General features: G+C 37.9%; 1 protein-coding gene across 6 annotated transcripts in view; it reads right to left on the bottom strand.

Moving 5' to 3' along the window:
* LOC126378813 (transcription elongation regulator 1) overlaps positions 1 to 18,032 on the bottom strand; it is a 75,802-nt gene that overhangs the window by 10,258 nt on the left and 47,512 nt on the right. For 5 of the 6 annotated variants that reach the window (XM_050027226.1, XM_050027228.1, XM_050027227.1 and 2 more), the window contains 3 exons: positions 6,053 to 6,271; positions 4,046 to 4,168; positions 262 to 426 (listed from right to left, as the gene is read on the bottom strand). In XM_050027226.1, coding sequence (XP_049883183.1) covers positions 262 to 426; positions 4,046 to 4,168; positions 6,053 to 6,271 — 507 coding nt within the window. Of the gene's footprint in view, positions 1 to 261; positions 427 to 4,045; positions 4,169 to 6,052; positions 6,272 to 16,479; positions 16,942 to 18,032 lie in introns of those variants that run through there. The other variant, XM_050027229.1, reaches the window with a different exon arrangement.

The following is an 18,032-nucleotide window of genomic DNA, read 5'->3' on the forward strand; positions in this document are numbered from 1 at the left end:
AAATTCCAATTGATATCGACTCAGAATCATCCCCTTCAGTATTCGTTACAGTGTCACTATATATATACAATATATATATACGGATATAAGAATGATTATTATACCGGATACGGTTAATTTATATATAATATAATGTTAAATAACGTTAACGGTAACCGTATCCGGTATAATGATCATTCTTATATCCGTATACGAAATTTCATATTCATAACATCCCTGCTGCCAGGAACATTCCCAAGGTGACGAAAGAAGTATTCTGACCTGTGTCGCGCTGGAGTAGACGGGGGCGGTGGGCTCGGCCTTCAGCTTGGCCTTGACGTCGCGCCAGTGCGCCGTGCACGCGACCCCGAGCTCGTTGAGCAGCGCGCGCAGCTTGTCACGCCTCTTCGAAGCCAGGTTCGATATGTGTTGCGAGAACAGACGCTCCTGCGAATTATTATTAATGAGGTAAAAACTAGATGTGATGTACGCGGCAGCGCTGTTGAGTGTTCCTAAATTTTGACAGTCCTCCGTACTGGTGCTAATTCCTGCAGACTGTACATCTTCTGATGGGCTGAAGGGCTGATGTGTGGTGGAATTACAACTGAAGAAAACCACGATTTGATTGTAGCACTTTCACGTATAATATAATTATTATGAGTACAATGCGAGCGAACGATGTTCGATAAATCAATATGGCGAATATTATTATAAAAAAATTATGACAGCTATAAAAAAAGGAGTTGGTTGTCAAATTGACAGCCAAAATTACGTTGGTAATGTTGGTGTTTCCAACACAGACGCCATTGAATGTTGTATTCTCACTGATACTGGGAAATGGGGAAAAATTGTCTAGACAAAGGGATCTTGCTTCCGAACGGGTTTATTTCTTATTATAAATCTATATATCGCCCTCTTACAGAATTATGAGGTATTAATACGCTAACAAGTGCGTGTGCAGCGTTGTTGGTGGTTGCCTTCTCGTCTAGTTGTAAAGCAAGTAATACAGCGCAACGAGACTAGAGGGCGTTAGTAAAGTTCTATTTTTACTCTAAAGATGGCGCTGTCTGTTGACAGCGATCTAATTTTATTTTAAGTTATACCTATCATTTTCCTAAAAAGAAAGGGACGGGTAATCGACAAGCATACAATTTATGGGACACACGTCAATTTCAAGCAGAAATCTAAAACAAACGTCTAAAAATTTTACATCGGCTAATAACCCGACAGATTTAAGTAGACAGCATTGCATACCAGCGAGATGCCTATTTTATTCGGATATTCATTCATTTTAAAATTAACTTGTTGACAATCATCCGTCCCTTTCCTTTTCGGCGGACAAGAAAATGACGGGTATAACTTAAAACAAAATTAGGTGTCTGCAGGAATCGGGGCAGCTAAAAATATACAAATTTAAAATATAAAAATTCGTGATAAATTGCTGTAACATGTGGAGCAACGTGGAGTGAATGAAGGTTGAGCTACGAAATAGAAAAGCCATCAGTTGGAAACAATTAATATACTTTATTGCACTTAACAACTAGTTACATCACAAACAAGAAATGGACGTTTACAAGGGTGGACTTATCTCTAAGAGAGATCTCTTCCAGTCAACCCAGAGGTAGTATTAGAGTAACTGCAGAAGAATAAAAAGAGGTGCAATATATAAAATACATTATAATAATTATATCTACATATAAAACCGTTTAAATATATATATATACATAAACATAAACATATGCCTAAGCCTCTATAAATATATACCCATAAAAAATATACTATACCTACATACATACCTATTATATATATAACAATATACTTAGACTACGAATACTCTATGGATAAAAAATGCTCTTTGACTCTCTTCTTAAAAATTAGGTAAGAGGAACTCTCCTGAACTAACATCGGCAGCCTATTCCAGAGCATGGCTGCACGGACGGAAAATGAGTGAAAGCCAAAATTGGTATTGGTCCTAGGTATCTCCAGCATATGGTAGGGCTGGCAGAGGAAGACCGAGAAGGACTTACGATGACCAAATTGGAGATGTCCTTAGAAAAGGTTCAATACGATCTACTCTGAACCGGCGTGCGTGTATGAAGCGATTGATGAATGTGGAGGAAGCAAGAGAAGTGTGTCAGGATCGAAGCAAATGGAATTCTATAGTCTCTGCTTACCCCGGTGGGAAATAGGCGTGAGTTTATGTATGTATGTATCTCCAGCATCTTAGTAATACATGGACGCCTAGAACGTGAGGGAGGGGGCAGGAGGTGGAAGCGGGAGTGTAGATAGGAAGGGGTACCAGGATCATAAGAATTTTAACAACAGTTTTTATTGTAAATAAACTTATTTGAAGTTTTCTTCTGTCCGATCTTTATATAACAAATTTGTATAACACTATGATTTTGTAATTAAACGCTACGCAAAGCTGCGTACCGGACTAATGATATTATCATTATCCATTATAACTTTCCTAAGGCCGAGATTTTCAAACACAATAGTTGAACAATTAGGTTTCGATTTTAAAAGGACATTTGGTGTTATGACTATACAGGGTGTTAGTATCATCGTAACAAATACTGAGGGGGATGATTCAGACCATGATTCTGAGTGGAATTTCCTGTCGGAAAATTCATGAAAATTTGTGTGTTTTTAATTATTATTATTATTATTATAACTTTCCTAAGGCCGAGATTTTCAAACACAATAGTTGAACAATTAGGTTTCGATTTTAAAAGGACATTTGGTGTTATGACTATACAGGGTGTTAGTATCATCGTAACAAATACTGAGGGGGATGATTCAGACCATGATTCTGAGTGGAATTTCCTGTCGGAAAATTCATGAAAATTTGTGTGTTTTTAATTATTATTATTATTATTATAACTTTCCTAAGGCCGAGATTTTCAAACACAATAGTTGAACAATTAGGTTTCGATTTTAAAAGGACATTTGGTGTTATGACTATACAGGGTGTTAGTATCATCGTAACAAATACTGAGGGGGATGATTCAGACCATGATTCTGAGTGGAATTTCCTGTCGGAAAATTCATGAAAATTTGTGTGTTTTTAATTATTTTCAGTTCCATGCTTTTGCGACGGTTAATTCCACTTGATATCAACTCGGAATCATAGTCTGAATCATCCCTCAGTTTTCGTTACAATGGCGCTATCACCCTGTATTCGCCCCACTGCTGGGCACAGGCCTCCCCTCCCAATCAACCGGAGGGGGTATGGAGCATTTTTAGCTGCTAATTTACTTAAGACACAATGAGGAACTCTCCAGGCGATATTACCCAAAAAGTATGCCGAATTGTTAATATCTTCATGGAAGTCACTGTGGTTTAGTGGTACACGGGCTTGATTCTCAAACGGGGAGCACCGGTTCGAACCCCAGCACGGGACTTGCACCAATGAGTTATTAATTTATCTCAAGTACAGTTTTCACTAACGCAGTCGGCTCGACCATTATAGACGGCGATACGGCTCACCTACCACGTTGGTCTAACAGAAAGCTCGATGAGGTGTGGGTACTTAGTTCATCTTGCGATGGATGTACCACTGGCTACCCCAATTGAGATAGTGAGCTTTATGTAATTTTCATGAGTTATCCGACAGGAAATTCGACTTGAGATCAACTCACTGATATCAACATAACAGCCTCCGTGGTCTAATGGTTAGAGCGTTAGGCTCACGTTCTGGAGGTCCGGGTTCGATTCCCGATGGGGACATTGTCGAAATCACTTTGTGAGACTGACCTTTGCTTGGTAAGGACTTTTTTACAGGCTTGAATCACCTGATTGTCTGAAATGTAAGATGATTCCGTGCTTTGGAGAGCACGTTAAGCCGTTGGTCCCGGCTATGAGCCGTAAAAACACCTCCACCAACCCGCATTGGAGCTGCGTGGTGGAGTATGCTCCATACCCCCTCCGGTTGATTGAGGGGAGGCCTGTGCCCAGCAGTGGGACGTATATAGTCTGATCAACTCATAATCATGGTCTGAATCATCCTTCAAAGTTTTTGTTACGATGTCACTAACACCCTGTATAGGCTGTTTACAGAACATACCTTATCATCTTTGGTGAGTAGTTCAGCTAGTTCGTAGCGGTGATCTTTCTTCAGTTGCTTCTTGGCTTCACGCCACGCCAGGTCGGGGTTGCGCACGAGGTCTGCTAACAAAGCGTTGAAGTGCTGTCGACAAATGGAAAACGGTTAACGGTCAAAAAAACCACGCGGCCACGACAATATTGTTTTATGAAAATTTTAACATACATACATACATAAACTCACGCCCTTAATCCCTAATGGAATGGGCAGAGCCACAAGTAATCAAAGACAACGTGCAGCCACTGTTGATACGATGTCGTAAGCTGGATATGATGAACCTTATGGTGATAAGGGATCAGCCTATCGCCCATAACATTACTCCATCATGTTAGAGGACACAATTCCTCTGTCAAATTACTCAATTGTATACCAATATTTTATTTATTTATTTATCAATGTTCTAGAACTATCTTTACAAGACTATCCCAATACAATAGTTTATGTTTATTTTTATTTTTTTTAAAGAACGTCTAGGGCCATGTGCCGAGGTTTTTCTAGCAGCTTCTTTTCCCTGGCTATACAGGTTGTGAGAAGCTGCAGTAGTTTTAGGCGAATGAGACGTTCGTTATGTAAAATTGACGATTCAAAGTGTAACTATGTTAACTATTGAATAAAGATATTTTTGAATTTGAATTTGTCGGTTTTTACGACATGCTAATTCAATAGTTGGAGATGTCCTTAGAAAAGGTTCAATACGATCTACTCTGAACCGGCGTGCGTGTATGAAGCGATTGATGAATGTGGAGGAAGCAAGAGAAGTGTGTCAGGATCGAAGCAAATGGAATTCTATAGTCTCTGCTTACCCTGGTGGGAAATAGGCGTGAGTTTATGTATGTATGTATGTATGTAATTCAATAGTAACCAATTTAATGGTAACACTTACGTCATCAATGGGCTAGCAATGGCGGCTTGTCATAGGATTGAGCATACCTGGTTTTCTTATACCATGAACAGATTAAAGAGAAGGCGAACGTCGTGTCTTATAAGGAAGTGAAGGCCTTTGATAGACAAGAATGGAGAATGCTACACCGACAAGAGCGTGGCTCTTAAATTAGTTTTCTTCTACCGTGTGGGTTGTGAGGTGGATTACCAACCTCATCAACCCTGGTGTCAGGGTTACTATTGAGCCGCCAAAGGCCCCTGACATGGCTCATGTAACGACTACTTACTTGTAGCACGGATCATCTTACTTTCGGCCAATCTGGTGATCAGCCTGTATGTCCTAACCAAACTAGGGACCACAAAGTATTTTTTTTGTGATATGTCCCCACCGGGAATCGAACCCGGGACCTCCGGATCGTGAGGCTTAACCATTGGAGGTCGTTCGTTGAATTTAAGTAAAATAAAATTATAAAATAAAAATTCTTCATTTCAGTTTAGTACACGTTGAATAAAATCTAGTTGACCCGAGCCGCCTTGTGGAGTAAGGTCTGTGTCAGACCACAAAGTGATTTTTGTGATATTGGGGACATATCGCTGCAGCGCTCAACCACTGGACCACGGAGGTCGTTGTTGAAACCTTGAATGATCTTTGTGTGTGTGGGAGCGCATGTTAAATTACAAGCATGTAACTTATACAGTTTAGATTTTTTCATACAACATCTTTTTCCCGCTAACTCCCGTTCCCGTGGGAATTTTGCAATATCCTGTTGCAGCTAAGCTTTAAGTTAACTAAGGTACCTGCATGCCAAATTTCAAGCGTCTAACTTAAGCGGTTTAGATTTCTGATACAAAAGGATTTCCCCGCTAATTCTCGTTCCCGTGGGAATTTCGGGAATTCCTTAGTGCACCTCTAGGGTACCTAAGCTACGTCCCTTCCAAATTTCAAGTGCCTACGTTTAGGCGGCTGTGCGTTGATATGTCAGTCAGTCAGTTTCTCCTTTTATATATTTAAGAAATGTGTTTTTTTTTTTGTAGAGGAAATAAAGATTTCGATGATGATTTGAACTGATGATGATGATGCTATACCTGCACGGCCTCGTCCCGCTTGTGGTACTGGCGCTCCTTGTCGCGGTCCCTGAGGCTGGTGGCCAGCGCGCGCTGCACCTCCCGCTCGCGCTCCTTGATGGACGCCTGCGCCCGCGCCGCGCGCTGCCGCTCCAGCGACTCGTCCGCCTCCGCGCCGCCCTCCGCCGCCGCAGCCGCAGCCTCCGCCACGCCCTCCGCCTCCGACGCAGACTCGGACTCCTGAACAACCAATCAAATCAAATACACTTTATTGCACGGAACTTTAACAACCAGACATAAATATAAAGATTTTTATTGTGTATAAACTTAGGTACAGTTATAAATAATAGTTTCAGTTATAGTTGCAAATTACGTCTCAAATTCAAATATATCTTTATTCAGTAGGTAACATAGTTACACTTTGAATCGTCAATTATTACAAAACGAACGTCTCATCCGCCTAAAACTACAGCTTCTTATTCTCATATGAATACACTACAATTTGGGCGGCCCTATTGCTCTAAAGCAATATCTTCCAGGCAATCACTACCCAGGAAACATACGTTAACTAAACAAACACAATCATAGTTATAATAGACAACGTAAAGGAAATATACAGGATTTTAGTTACGTCGTAACGAATACTAAAGGGGATGATTCAGGCCATGATTCTGAGTTAATATCAAGTGGAATTTTCCGTACACCCTGTATACAAGGTGTTAATGACATCGTAACTAAAACTTTCGAGGGATGATTCAAAAGTGAAAACTGCACTTAAGATAAATAACATACATACATAAACACACGCCTATTTCCCACCGGGGTAAGCAGAGACTATAGAATTCCATTTGTTTCGATCCTGACACACTTCTCTTGCTTCCTCCACATTCATCAATCGCTTCATACACGCACGCCGGTTCAGAGTAGATCGTGCTGAACCTTTTCTATGGACATCTACAATTTGGTCATCGTAAGTCCTTCTCGGTCTTCCTCTGCCAGCCCTACCATCAACTTTCGCTTTGTATACCGCTTTCGCAATTCTATTATCCTTCATCCGCTCTACGTGTCCAAACCAACTTAACATTCCCTTCTCAATCTTAGTCACTATATCGTCTTTTCCACATCTCTCTCTTATGACATTGTTTCTTAATTTATCACACAACGCGTTCTGTGATCCAGTCGTTGAGCGCTGGGCTCACGATTCGGAAGTCCCGTGTTCGATTCCAGGTGGGGACATATCACAAAAATCACTTCGTGATCCCTAGTTTGGTAACATTACAGGCCTGATCACCTGATCCTGAAGTAGTAACCGAGACCAACGGCTTAACGTGCCTTCGGAAGCACGGATCATCTTACTTTCGGACAATCTGGTGATCAGCCTGTAATGTCCTAACCAAACTAGGGACCACAAAGTAATTTTTGTGATATGTCCCCACCGGGAATCGAACCCGAATAATAATAACCCTGACACTAGGGTTGATGGGGTTGGTAATCCACCTCACAACCCATACTATAGAAGACTCAACTAATTAAATTAAACCAAGCAATATAGAATATAATTTTATTCACATTTACCAACTACACAACTTACAAAACGAAATATTTACAAAATCAGACGTACTGTACTTACTATTATTAGTTGATAAAATGTCGATATATACTTTTAAAATAACATAAGGTCACGACTGTATCTCAATTGGGGTAGTCAGAGGTACTTCCATCGTAAGTGCATATACTTCCATGGTATTAACAATTCGGCATACAATTTTGGGTAACTGGAAAGTCCCTCAATTGTTTTAAGTTTACGCGGTTATTATCATAATTAAAACACATAATAACGGGTTCTTACCGCGTTTAAATGGGGATATGAGACTCCCGATATTTCGACACTGTTGCAAGTGCCATGATCACGGGATGACTGATGAGATTGGAGTGGAGTAGGTAGATCCATAATTTTCTACGGGCAGACATATCTGTCTACCCTCTTTCTTTGCCGCTTGTTTATGTTTTTGATTTTGAGCGGCAGAGAAAGAGGGTAGACAGATATGTCTGCCCGTAGAAAATTATGGATCTACCTACTCCACTCCAATCTCATCAGTCATCCCGTGATCATGGCACTTGCAACAGTGTCGAAATATCGGGAGTCTCATATCCCCATTTAAACGCGGTAAGAACCCGTTATTATGTGTTTTATCCCTCAATTGTGTCTTTAAGTTGAAGCCGTTGGGTCAACTATTAGCAGCTAAATATGCTCCATACTCCTTCCGGTTTGGGAGGGGAGGCCTGTGCCCAGACGTGGGGCGTATATAGGGTGATAGCGCCATTGTAACGGAAACTTTGAGGGATGATTCAGACAATTCTGAGTTCATATCAAGTGGAATTTTCCGTCGCAAAAGCATGGAACTGAAAATAATTAAAAACACACAAATTTTCATGAATTTTCCGACAGGAAATTCCACTCAGAATCATGATCTGAATCATCCCCCTCAGTATTTATTACGATGTCACTAACACCCTGTATAGTCATAAGACCAAATGTCCTTTTAAAATCGAAACCTAATTGTTCAACTATTGTGCTTGAAAATCTCGGCCTTAGGAAAGTTATAGTCGTCATTCAGAATTAATTGTAATAAAAAAAACTTTTAAAACAGCAAATTTTTGTATTCTCACATTGAAACATTGTCAATCTGTTGTTTCTTTACATAATCTGAAGAAGAAGACCTTAGAAGACCTGGTATGCTTAATCCTATGACAACCCGCCATTGATGACGCAAGTGTTACCATTAAATTGGTATCTCCAACATTCCAAGGACATAAATTTTATCATTGAAAATGAAGTGAATTACTGACTTATGTATTTAATTACTATTACTTGTCAAAAATATAAAAATAATTAAAACTGTAAGTAAATCTTTTACTAAAAGTTGAAAATTTCCTTGCAAAGTAAATATAAAAACATTGGTCGTGGGTAATTTATTTTTTAAGAAATGGCAACTCAGTGCGGGATGGCGTCAGCTGAGCTAACCTTGAAATGTTAGCTGTCACTATTGAGCATACCTGGTTCTGTTATACCATGCATAATCATTTGTTAGTAAACACTAATACAATTTATGCAATGGCTCGATTCCTGCACACTACACACTACTAATGTAGACGACAGGTCGACATGGCAATTCTCTAGTGACGTGACGTTTTGAATATCGATATATTTTTATTATGTATGTAACAAAATGTGAATAAAATAATACCACGTTTTCATTTAAGTTAATATTTACTCATCTGAATCATCTAACGTTAATTTTATTTCTAAAATATTATTCTTAGTTTTCAATTTCTTAGCAAGTATATGTAAAATATAGTTGCTTTATTTATAATTTTGATTGACCATAAATATTTAGATTAGATTTCTTTTAAATCTATTGTTTTTCTTTTGTGTTAATGTTAATTTCTAATTCAATAAATTATGTGAGCGAGATTATAATCGATAAACGCGGTCGATACGGACTCGTGCGACACTAAGACTAAGACGCCGCGGGGACTGTGCGGGTGTGCGGGGCGACCCCGCCTCCGCGGCTCACCTCATGCCCCGATTGCCATGTCGACCTGTCGTCAACAGTACATTATATTGCTCATGACTGTACGTAAGTATAATATATAAAAAGAATTGTTACTTGATATTTGCATCACATTATGTATACAATTATATTGCTTCTATTTATTTTGATCAGAATAATAATGGGTGGAAGATGTAATTGTGCCTGGGTATAATAACAAGGGTCATCATTTATACCCAAAAACAAAGATAAAAGATGCATATTGGCCCCGATTCCTGCAGACACCGTCTAATTTTATTTTAAGTTATATCCGTCATTTTCATATCCGTCGAAACGGAAAGGGACGGATGATTCACAGCTTTTAATTTTAGGAAGACTGAGTAAATGAATGAATAATCCGGGCGAATCAAAAAGGTATGTCGCTGGTATGCAATCCGTTTGACGTGCTGTCTACTTAATCCTGTCGGGTTATTGGCCAATGTAAAATTTTTAGACGGTTGGTTTAGATTTGTGCTTAAAATTGACGTGTGTTCCATAAATTTTATGCTTGTCGATTACCCGTCCCTTTCCTTTTCGGCGGATAAGAAAATGACAGATATAACTTAAAATAAAATTAGATGGTATTTACAGGAATTAGCACCAATGTCTGTCTGATAGCCTTCTAATACTTCTTCTTTTACTATATTGTAATGTTGTAAATGTACATGTGTGTCGTAGGTTTTATGTAAATAAACTTTTTTGTTATTATATTTTTTTTTTTAATTTCAAGCATTTCAGACATATGCATGTTTTATCTATGTTATAAAAATAATAATAAAAAAAAATAATTCTTTATTTCACAAATTTTAGTTACATCGTGGCCGAGACCTCCCATTAAGTAATCCTAGGATACTTGTGGCGGGAATGTCTCGCAATTCCCAAGGGGTAGGTACAGTTTGTGAGTTAAGATAAGTAATAAACAAATATGACTTCTTTAAAGAAAACACATAATTAAGTAGGTGTAATCTAAATATGTTTTTGGGTATAAATGATGACCCTTATTATTACACCACGGTAAAATTACAACTTCCACCCATTATTATTCTGATCAAAATAAAGAGAAGCAATATAGGTAGCAATATAATTCTAAACATAATGTGATCCAAATATCAAGCAACAATTATTTCTATATTTGCCTGTGCAAATACATTATATTTTTGAATAATCACGTACCCGAGCAATGTGATAATATGTAATTATCACATAAAATCTGTACAGCGCCACCTATATTTTTTTTAGGAAACATTGCCTGGGAAGTCCTTCATTTAACTACCGTTTGGCCTTTTTAGACCCTCTGTTATGTTATATTAAAAGTATTTTTCACGTTGGAAATACTTTTTGGTTTATCCAGTTGCATTTTATTACGCCCTTCATGATTTCAAGGGTCACTTCATGGTATAAGAAAACCAGGTATGCTCAATCCTATGACAAGCCGCCATTGCTAGCCCTTTGATGAAGTGAGTGTTACTATTACATTGGTATCTCCAAAATGCCAAGGACGTAAAGTTTATTATTGAAAATTAAATGAATTACTGACTAATGTATTTAATTACTATTACTTGTCACATATACAAAAAAACATTAAAACTGTAAGTAAATCTTTTACTAAGAGTTCAAAATTTCCTTGCAAAGTAAATATAAAAACATTGGTCGTGGGTAATTTATTTTTTACGAAATGGCAACTCAGGGTGGGATGACGTCAGCTGAGCTAACCTTGAAATGTTAGCTGTCACTTTTGAGCATACCTGGTTTTTTTATATTATGAGTCACTTAAGAATTTCTTATCAAAATATAAATTCAAACAAAATGTGTTCAACCATAATCACATATGGAGATTCAACTATAAAATACCTTAACAATAACTAATTACAAAACCTTATTAACTATATATTATTATCCTTAACCGAATTATTATCTATATATTAATATATAATACAATTTTGTCACAATATGTACAGGCGCCAATCTCCTTATAAAGTGTAGTTAATTTGTCGATATACAACTTAAAACTTAATTATGATTTAAGAATCCGTATTTTAAGCCTTAGTTAAGACAGAAATAGATGTTGAAGTTTTATTATCATGTATAATGACAGTAACGTCCCAGAATTAGACTTAATATAAAATATAGAAATTGATGTAATTAAAATACATAATGGCCCCGATTCCTGCAGACACCTAATTTTATTTTAAGTTATACCTGTTGTTTTCATATCGGCCTAAAAGGAAAGGGACGGATGATTGACAGCTCTTAATTTTAAGAAGAATGAGTAAATGAATGAATAATCCGAACGAATCAAAGAGGTTTCTTATTGGTATGCAAACCCTTTGATTTGTGCTGTCAACTTAATTCTGTCGGGTTATTGGCCAATGTAAAATTTTTAGACGGTTGTTTTAGATTTGTACTTAAAATTGACGTGTGCTCCATAAATTTTATGCTTGTCGATTACCCGTCTCTTTCCTTTTCGGCGGATAAGACTGTGACGGGTATAACTTAAAATAAAATTAGGAGGTGTCTGCAGGAAGCGGGGCCAATAACCGCTTAAATTCAAACAATGTGGAAATTGCTGTAGGGCAGTAAGGGCGCCAATTGGGCTTGTTATTTCCCTTGTGTATGCTTCAAAAGTACACAATGCAGAAAATATCGTTGAACAAAAGTGAAGTAACTTTTTTATATCAAAAATACTTCTTTATTTTTCTTATTAATACATTACTAAGTCTTGCTTGAGTCTTTTTTAAATTTCCCTATCGTAATATGTGACGTTATGAAAGGGACCTTTGTATTATAAAAAAAGAGTTGAACTATGGGTAATTTACTTCTCCGTAGTACAACCAGTTGGACGTCGCAGTTGTACCACGGGTCGGGAGGGTTAGTTTCGTATTATTTTTAATATTAGACTGCTAGGCTTTTGTCGTTGCCTCTCTTTCTACGGACGAATGGGGATAAAAACCAGAAGCTCAAATGTAGGCGGCAGCAGGGACCCTTTGTTTCGCATAATGTTGTTTGTCCTATTTTAATTAGGCATAACCGGTTAGGCATATTTTTTTTAGTCATAATCGTCTTTTGGCATAATGGTTACTTGTCATACTGTTTTACTTAGCATAATGCTTGTTAAGCCTAATGATGTTTGCCCTATTCTTGTAGGTTTATCACATTTATATGGATACCATAGTGTAATAGTAGGTTAGGGTGCGGCGGGGTGCCCTTGGGCCACCCCTAGGCCGCCAACATGTTTATTTAAATAGGTATGAATTTATGCTTAAAGTGTTTATGCTTTATTATATTATGTGTAAATAGTTATGCCTAATGCATTTCCTGCGTAACGATTATAAGGAATAGTAAATATATGCCATGCAAATTTATGACATAAAATTTTATGCAACAAAATAGGGAACCGCGGCAGCATTGAGTGTTCCTAAATTTTGATAGTTCTCCATACTGTTCAGCTAAAATTCGTGATTAATTGCTATAAAACGTAGAGCAACGTGGAGTGTATTTAGAGGATTCGATCCCGGTCGTGTTATTTAATCCCGGGATTTCGGGGTTATCTAAAGTTAATCTCGGGATCCCGGGATAGTCCCGGGATTGTATTGGCAAGAAAGTGGTAACAAAAAGACAGTGCAATATATCAAAATTATACTTTCTCCTGATAATCCTAATAAACAACAGACACTTTACGAAATAGTTTGATAATTGCCCAGTTTTCTTTTTTGTATTTTTTAAATAAACTAAAAAAACGTCATCTACTTAAAACTTGTTTAATTATACTATTAAAAAAGACTATATGCTAAAAACATTTAAGTCTTAAGACTATGCAATATAGAAAATAACACTCGTTGGTTTTCTTCTTCATTTTTGTTAAGAAAACATCTATCAATATTTACACGACGAGAAGCGGATATATTACACACGTTTACACATTCGTTACACGCACATTTTATTGACTTATCTGAAAAATAAATAATCCCAAAAGTACCGGGATTCGTTAAATTCAATCCCGAAAATTTCGGGACAAAAATATGACCGGGATCCCGGGATCGAATCCTCTAAGTGTATTTATTTATTTATTTATTTATTAGGTTTGCCAACAGACAAAAACACTTTTACATGTAACTTAACCTATTTACCGTCTGAAGGATGAGTTACGGAAAAGAATAGCAACCAGTTGGAAGACAGTATTTCAGGACATATTTCTTGATCTAAAGAAACTCTCTATACATCTATCTCTGTCTCACATAGGGCGCTTGTAGTGCTGTCTCGCTCACACTGAGAGCACAACTCACTGACGCTCAAAGTGTAAATCTTTCAGTCATATATGGGCTTTTAACTTCAATATTATATTTATATTAGAAATAACAGACAGTTATATCAATAAATAACGCACAAAATGAAATTATTTCTCTGCATTTATGGTACTACACATCACACACCACCTAATTTTATTTTAAGTTATACCTGTCATTTTCTTTAACCGAAAAGGATAGGGACGAGCAATCGACGGGTATAAAATCTATGGAACACACGACAATTTTAGGCAGAAAGTTAAAAAAAAAACCCTTCCAAAATTGGCCGATAACCCGACAGATGTCGCATATCAGCAAGATGCTTATTTAATTCGCCCGGGTTATTCATTCATTCATTTTAAAATTCCTCTTCCCCCCGGACCGCCGCCTGGTGTGAACGTCTACACTACCGTTATTCTTTTGCTCTTTCAAATTAAATTGTTAAAACCTGTTCAATTAAATCTGCATAAAAATAGGACTTCATAAACAAGAAGAGATTAACTATTTTGACTACGAAATCAATCTCCTCGAGACTGCTACTGCCCTGGTACTTTTGAGCCACCGGACCAATAACAAGGTATTGTGAGACCTTTTATTCTCAAAACGACGAACCAGCGCGCGCGCAGCCTACACCATCTTGAATCATTAGGCATTGGCACAGTTATAACGATTGTCAATCATCTGTCCTTTTCCTTTTTAGCGGATAAGAAAATGACGTGTATAACTTGAAATTAGGTGTCTGCAGGAATCGGGGCCACTGTACAGGATGTTAGTGATATCGTAACGAAAACTTTAGGGATGATTCAGATCATGATTCCGAGTTGATAACAAGTGGAATTTTCTCGCGCAAAGACATGAACTAAAAATAATTAAAAAAAAAACACTAAAACTTTCATGAATTTTCCGACAGGAAATTCCACTTGATATCAACTCAGAATCATCCCCCTCAGTATTTGTTGCGGTGTCACTAACACCCAAACCTGCTTGTATGTATGGCTACCTGTATGTACTTGTACGGGTTGTAAGTGACATCGTAACGAATACTGAGAGGGATGATGTAGCTAATTATTCTGAGTAATATCAAGCGGAATTTTCCATCTCAAAAGTATACAATTTAAAATAATTTTAAAAACAAAAAAAATATGAATTTTGCGACGGAAAATTCCACTTGATATTAACTCAGAATCATGGTCTGAATCATCCCCCTCAGTATTCGTTACGATGTCACTAACATCCTGTATAGCTTTTTTATATTATGTATGTATGTTGTTATTTGATTTAAGCTAGTTAAAAGCACACATATGAGCGATAAGGCGGGTAAATATCATTAACTGCACGCGTCTAAGTACTATGCAGTGGTTCGGGATAAAAATGCGCGACGAAGGACATTGAGGGCATTCGCTGTCCCTTTCATCTATGGTAGTGTTGCTTTTTGATAGCACGCTAACGATAGAATATCGATAGTTGAAAAAAAAACCGATAGGCTATCGATACCGACTTACTACCGAAAGTGACTCACTACCGATAGTGACTTACTACCGATAATGAACTCACTACCGATAGTGACTCACTACCGATAGTGACTCACTACCGATAGTGACTTACTACCGATAATGAACTCACTACCGATAGGGACTTACTACAGATAGTGACTTACTACCGACAGTGACTTACTACAAATAGTGACTTACTACCGACAGTGACTTACTACCGACAGTATTGCTGTGTGACGATAGTCCTATCGATAGTATAGATGATTTTTAAGGTCAACTATTGACAGTCGAACTTATATTTTTGTTGAATAAAATCACATCAGAATGCAACTTTTTACGTGGTTTCCGTCACATGACGACAATATCGCGGTTATCAGGTGTTAAGTGCAGATTTTGGCATATTTTAGAACAGAGCACATAAGCCTAGACACCTAGCAGCACTTACAGGCGCCTACAAACCTCGTTTGATACCCTGTACATCACAACTTATGTATGTATGTGAAATTTACACCATTCGTTACACAACATCGAATACCGCTTACAGATAAGTCGGGGAGTCGACAAATCCCTCAGGATGCCTGATCTAAGGGCCCAACTACTCTGTACTGTTAATAGAAAAGAATCGATCGACCTGCTGACTGATACATCACTATGCTGAACGTCACAACACTAGCTGACGAATTTTAATATGTCTAATTCTTACCGCGCATTGAGACTTTTGTAAAATGTTATCTTATGAAAACATCACTTATTGTACTGAAATGTGCCCTGTTTATCAAAACTTACAAGCCCTGACTTACTTTTAAGACCTTTTTCATTTTAAAATTTTTTGTCATTATTACAAGAATGTGTTTATCAAAACCGCACACTTTTATCAAAACATTCCACAAGTATATTTTACAATCCCTGTAATATTTTTTTTTTTTGATAAATTTACACATTCTTTAGGGTAACTTGTAGCCTGTGAACGTGTAGACTTCTTATTCTATCGTGTGGGTTGTGAGGAGTACCAACCTCATCACCCCTGGTGTCAGGGTTACTATTGAAGCCAAACGCCCCTGACGTAGCTCAAAGTGTAGACTTGTAAGTTTTGATAAACACTGGTCGTTCTGCAAGTTGGGGGAGTCAACAAATCCCTCAAGATCCCTCACCTAAAGGCCCGTCTAACTACACTAACTACGTTTTCGGGAACGTCCACCAAACACGTATAGCAAACACTAATCCTTTTCAGACTTTTTCCGTCTCCTCTTCTTCTCTACCTGCTTCTCCGTCTCCGGGCTAACGAACTCCTCCCTTCTCTTCTTCGGCGGTGTTTTGATTGGAGACTTCTTGTCTGTCAAATCCTTCTTCATCGACCTGAGTTGTTTCGGGGATACGATGACGTCGTCTGACGAGCTTCCTTCAGCGGAGTCCAGTTTCTTCTCTTGTTCTTCTTTCATTCTCTGCCTTTTCGCCTTCTCTTCTGCCGGTATCCCGAGTATCTCCGCCCACTGGTCGGGTGGTGGAGTTGGTTGCTTTCCGTCCTCCTCCTCTGTGGCCTTCTGTGGAGGAGAGAGAAGGTTTAGGAGCCACGGTTTAAAAAAAAAAATAATCATTTTCAAGTTTTTCTTTTAAACTACGCCTTTTAGAGACATATTCTAAGATGTTAACTCGATTTCTCCACTAGACTCGGCATCAGCTGAGCATTTTGGTATTTTAAGTTGCCATTTACGCCCTCGACTCGAGAACTTTACTCACTGGTGTCGAGCATGTCATACTGCCAACATAATAATACGAAATTTATGACGTCATGCCTTACTGGAGTAAACTCGAGTCAAGGTTGAGGTGCCGTCTCAGATATTTTCCGATTTAATTTTCTTTGTGTGAAGACCTTAGTCAAAAAGGCGTAGTTTCTGTGGTCTGCCTACCCCAACGGGGAAATAGGCGTGATCTTATATACAGGGTGTAATTGACAACGTAGCGAATACTGGGAGAGATGCAGCTCATGTTATTATCAAGTCAAATTTTCCGTCATCCTGTATATATCGCCTTTCCGGTGTCACTAACACTCTGTATATATGTACATCGCATTGAACCTGCATCGGACACTTGAGAAGCTAACTTAAAGCAAACGGCCTTCGTGTACTAGACAAAAATAATAGAATTTTTTTCATACGCTTCCTTATCGATTTTAATAATTAAAAAAAAATACACAGAAGTTTAGCATTTAGTCGAATTCCGGGTCCTAGACATTCCTTTGGCAAGTTAAGGGAGACTGTGGAAGAAAAAAGCGTTGGACACGTGTTTTATATATTTTTAAGCAGTCTCTGTTAACTTCCTAAAGACTTAACATATATAATACATATTCATTATTTATTTAAAAAAAACTTTTCCACGCTTCAAAATCCGTATGTTCAAATACACTTAAAAATTGTTACTTTTTTTTATTGGTTAAGACCACAAGTGGACTGAAACGTGGGAAAGCAAAGGCCGTGTGTCATAGTCTGCGGGCTAGCTACCGTTCGTCCGATGTAGGTTCGAATCCCGTGGCTCCCTTACTTGCTCAAAACTCAAACGCATTTCAGAATACTCTTAATATAGCAGGGCTTAAAAATTACTACCGGCAAATATTACCGCTATTTAATAGTGTTAC

This window comes from Pectinophora gossypiella, chromosome 27, assembly GCF_024362695.1.
Source record: "Pectinophora gossypiella chromosome 27, ilPecGoss1.1, whole genome shotgun sequence".
Classification (NCBI taxonomy): domain Eukaryota; kingdom Metazoa; phylum Arthropoda; class Insecta; order Lepidoptera; family Gelechiidae; genus Pectinophora; species Pectinophora gossypiella.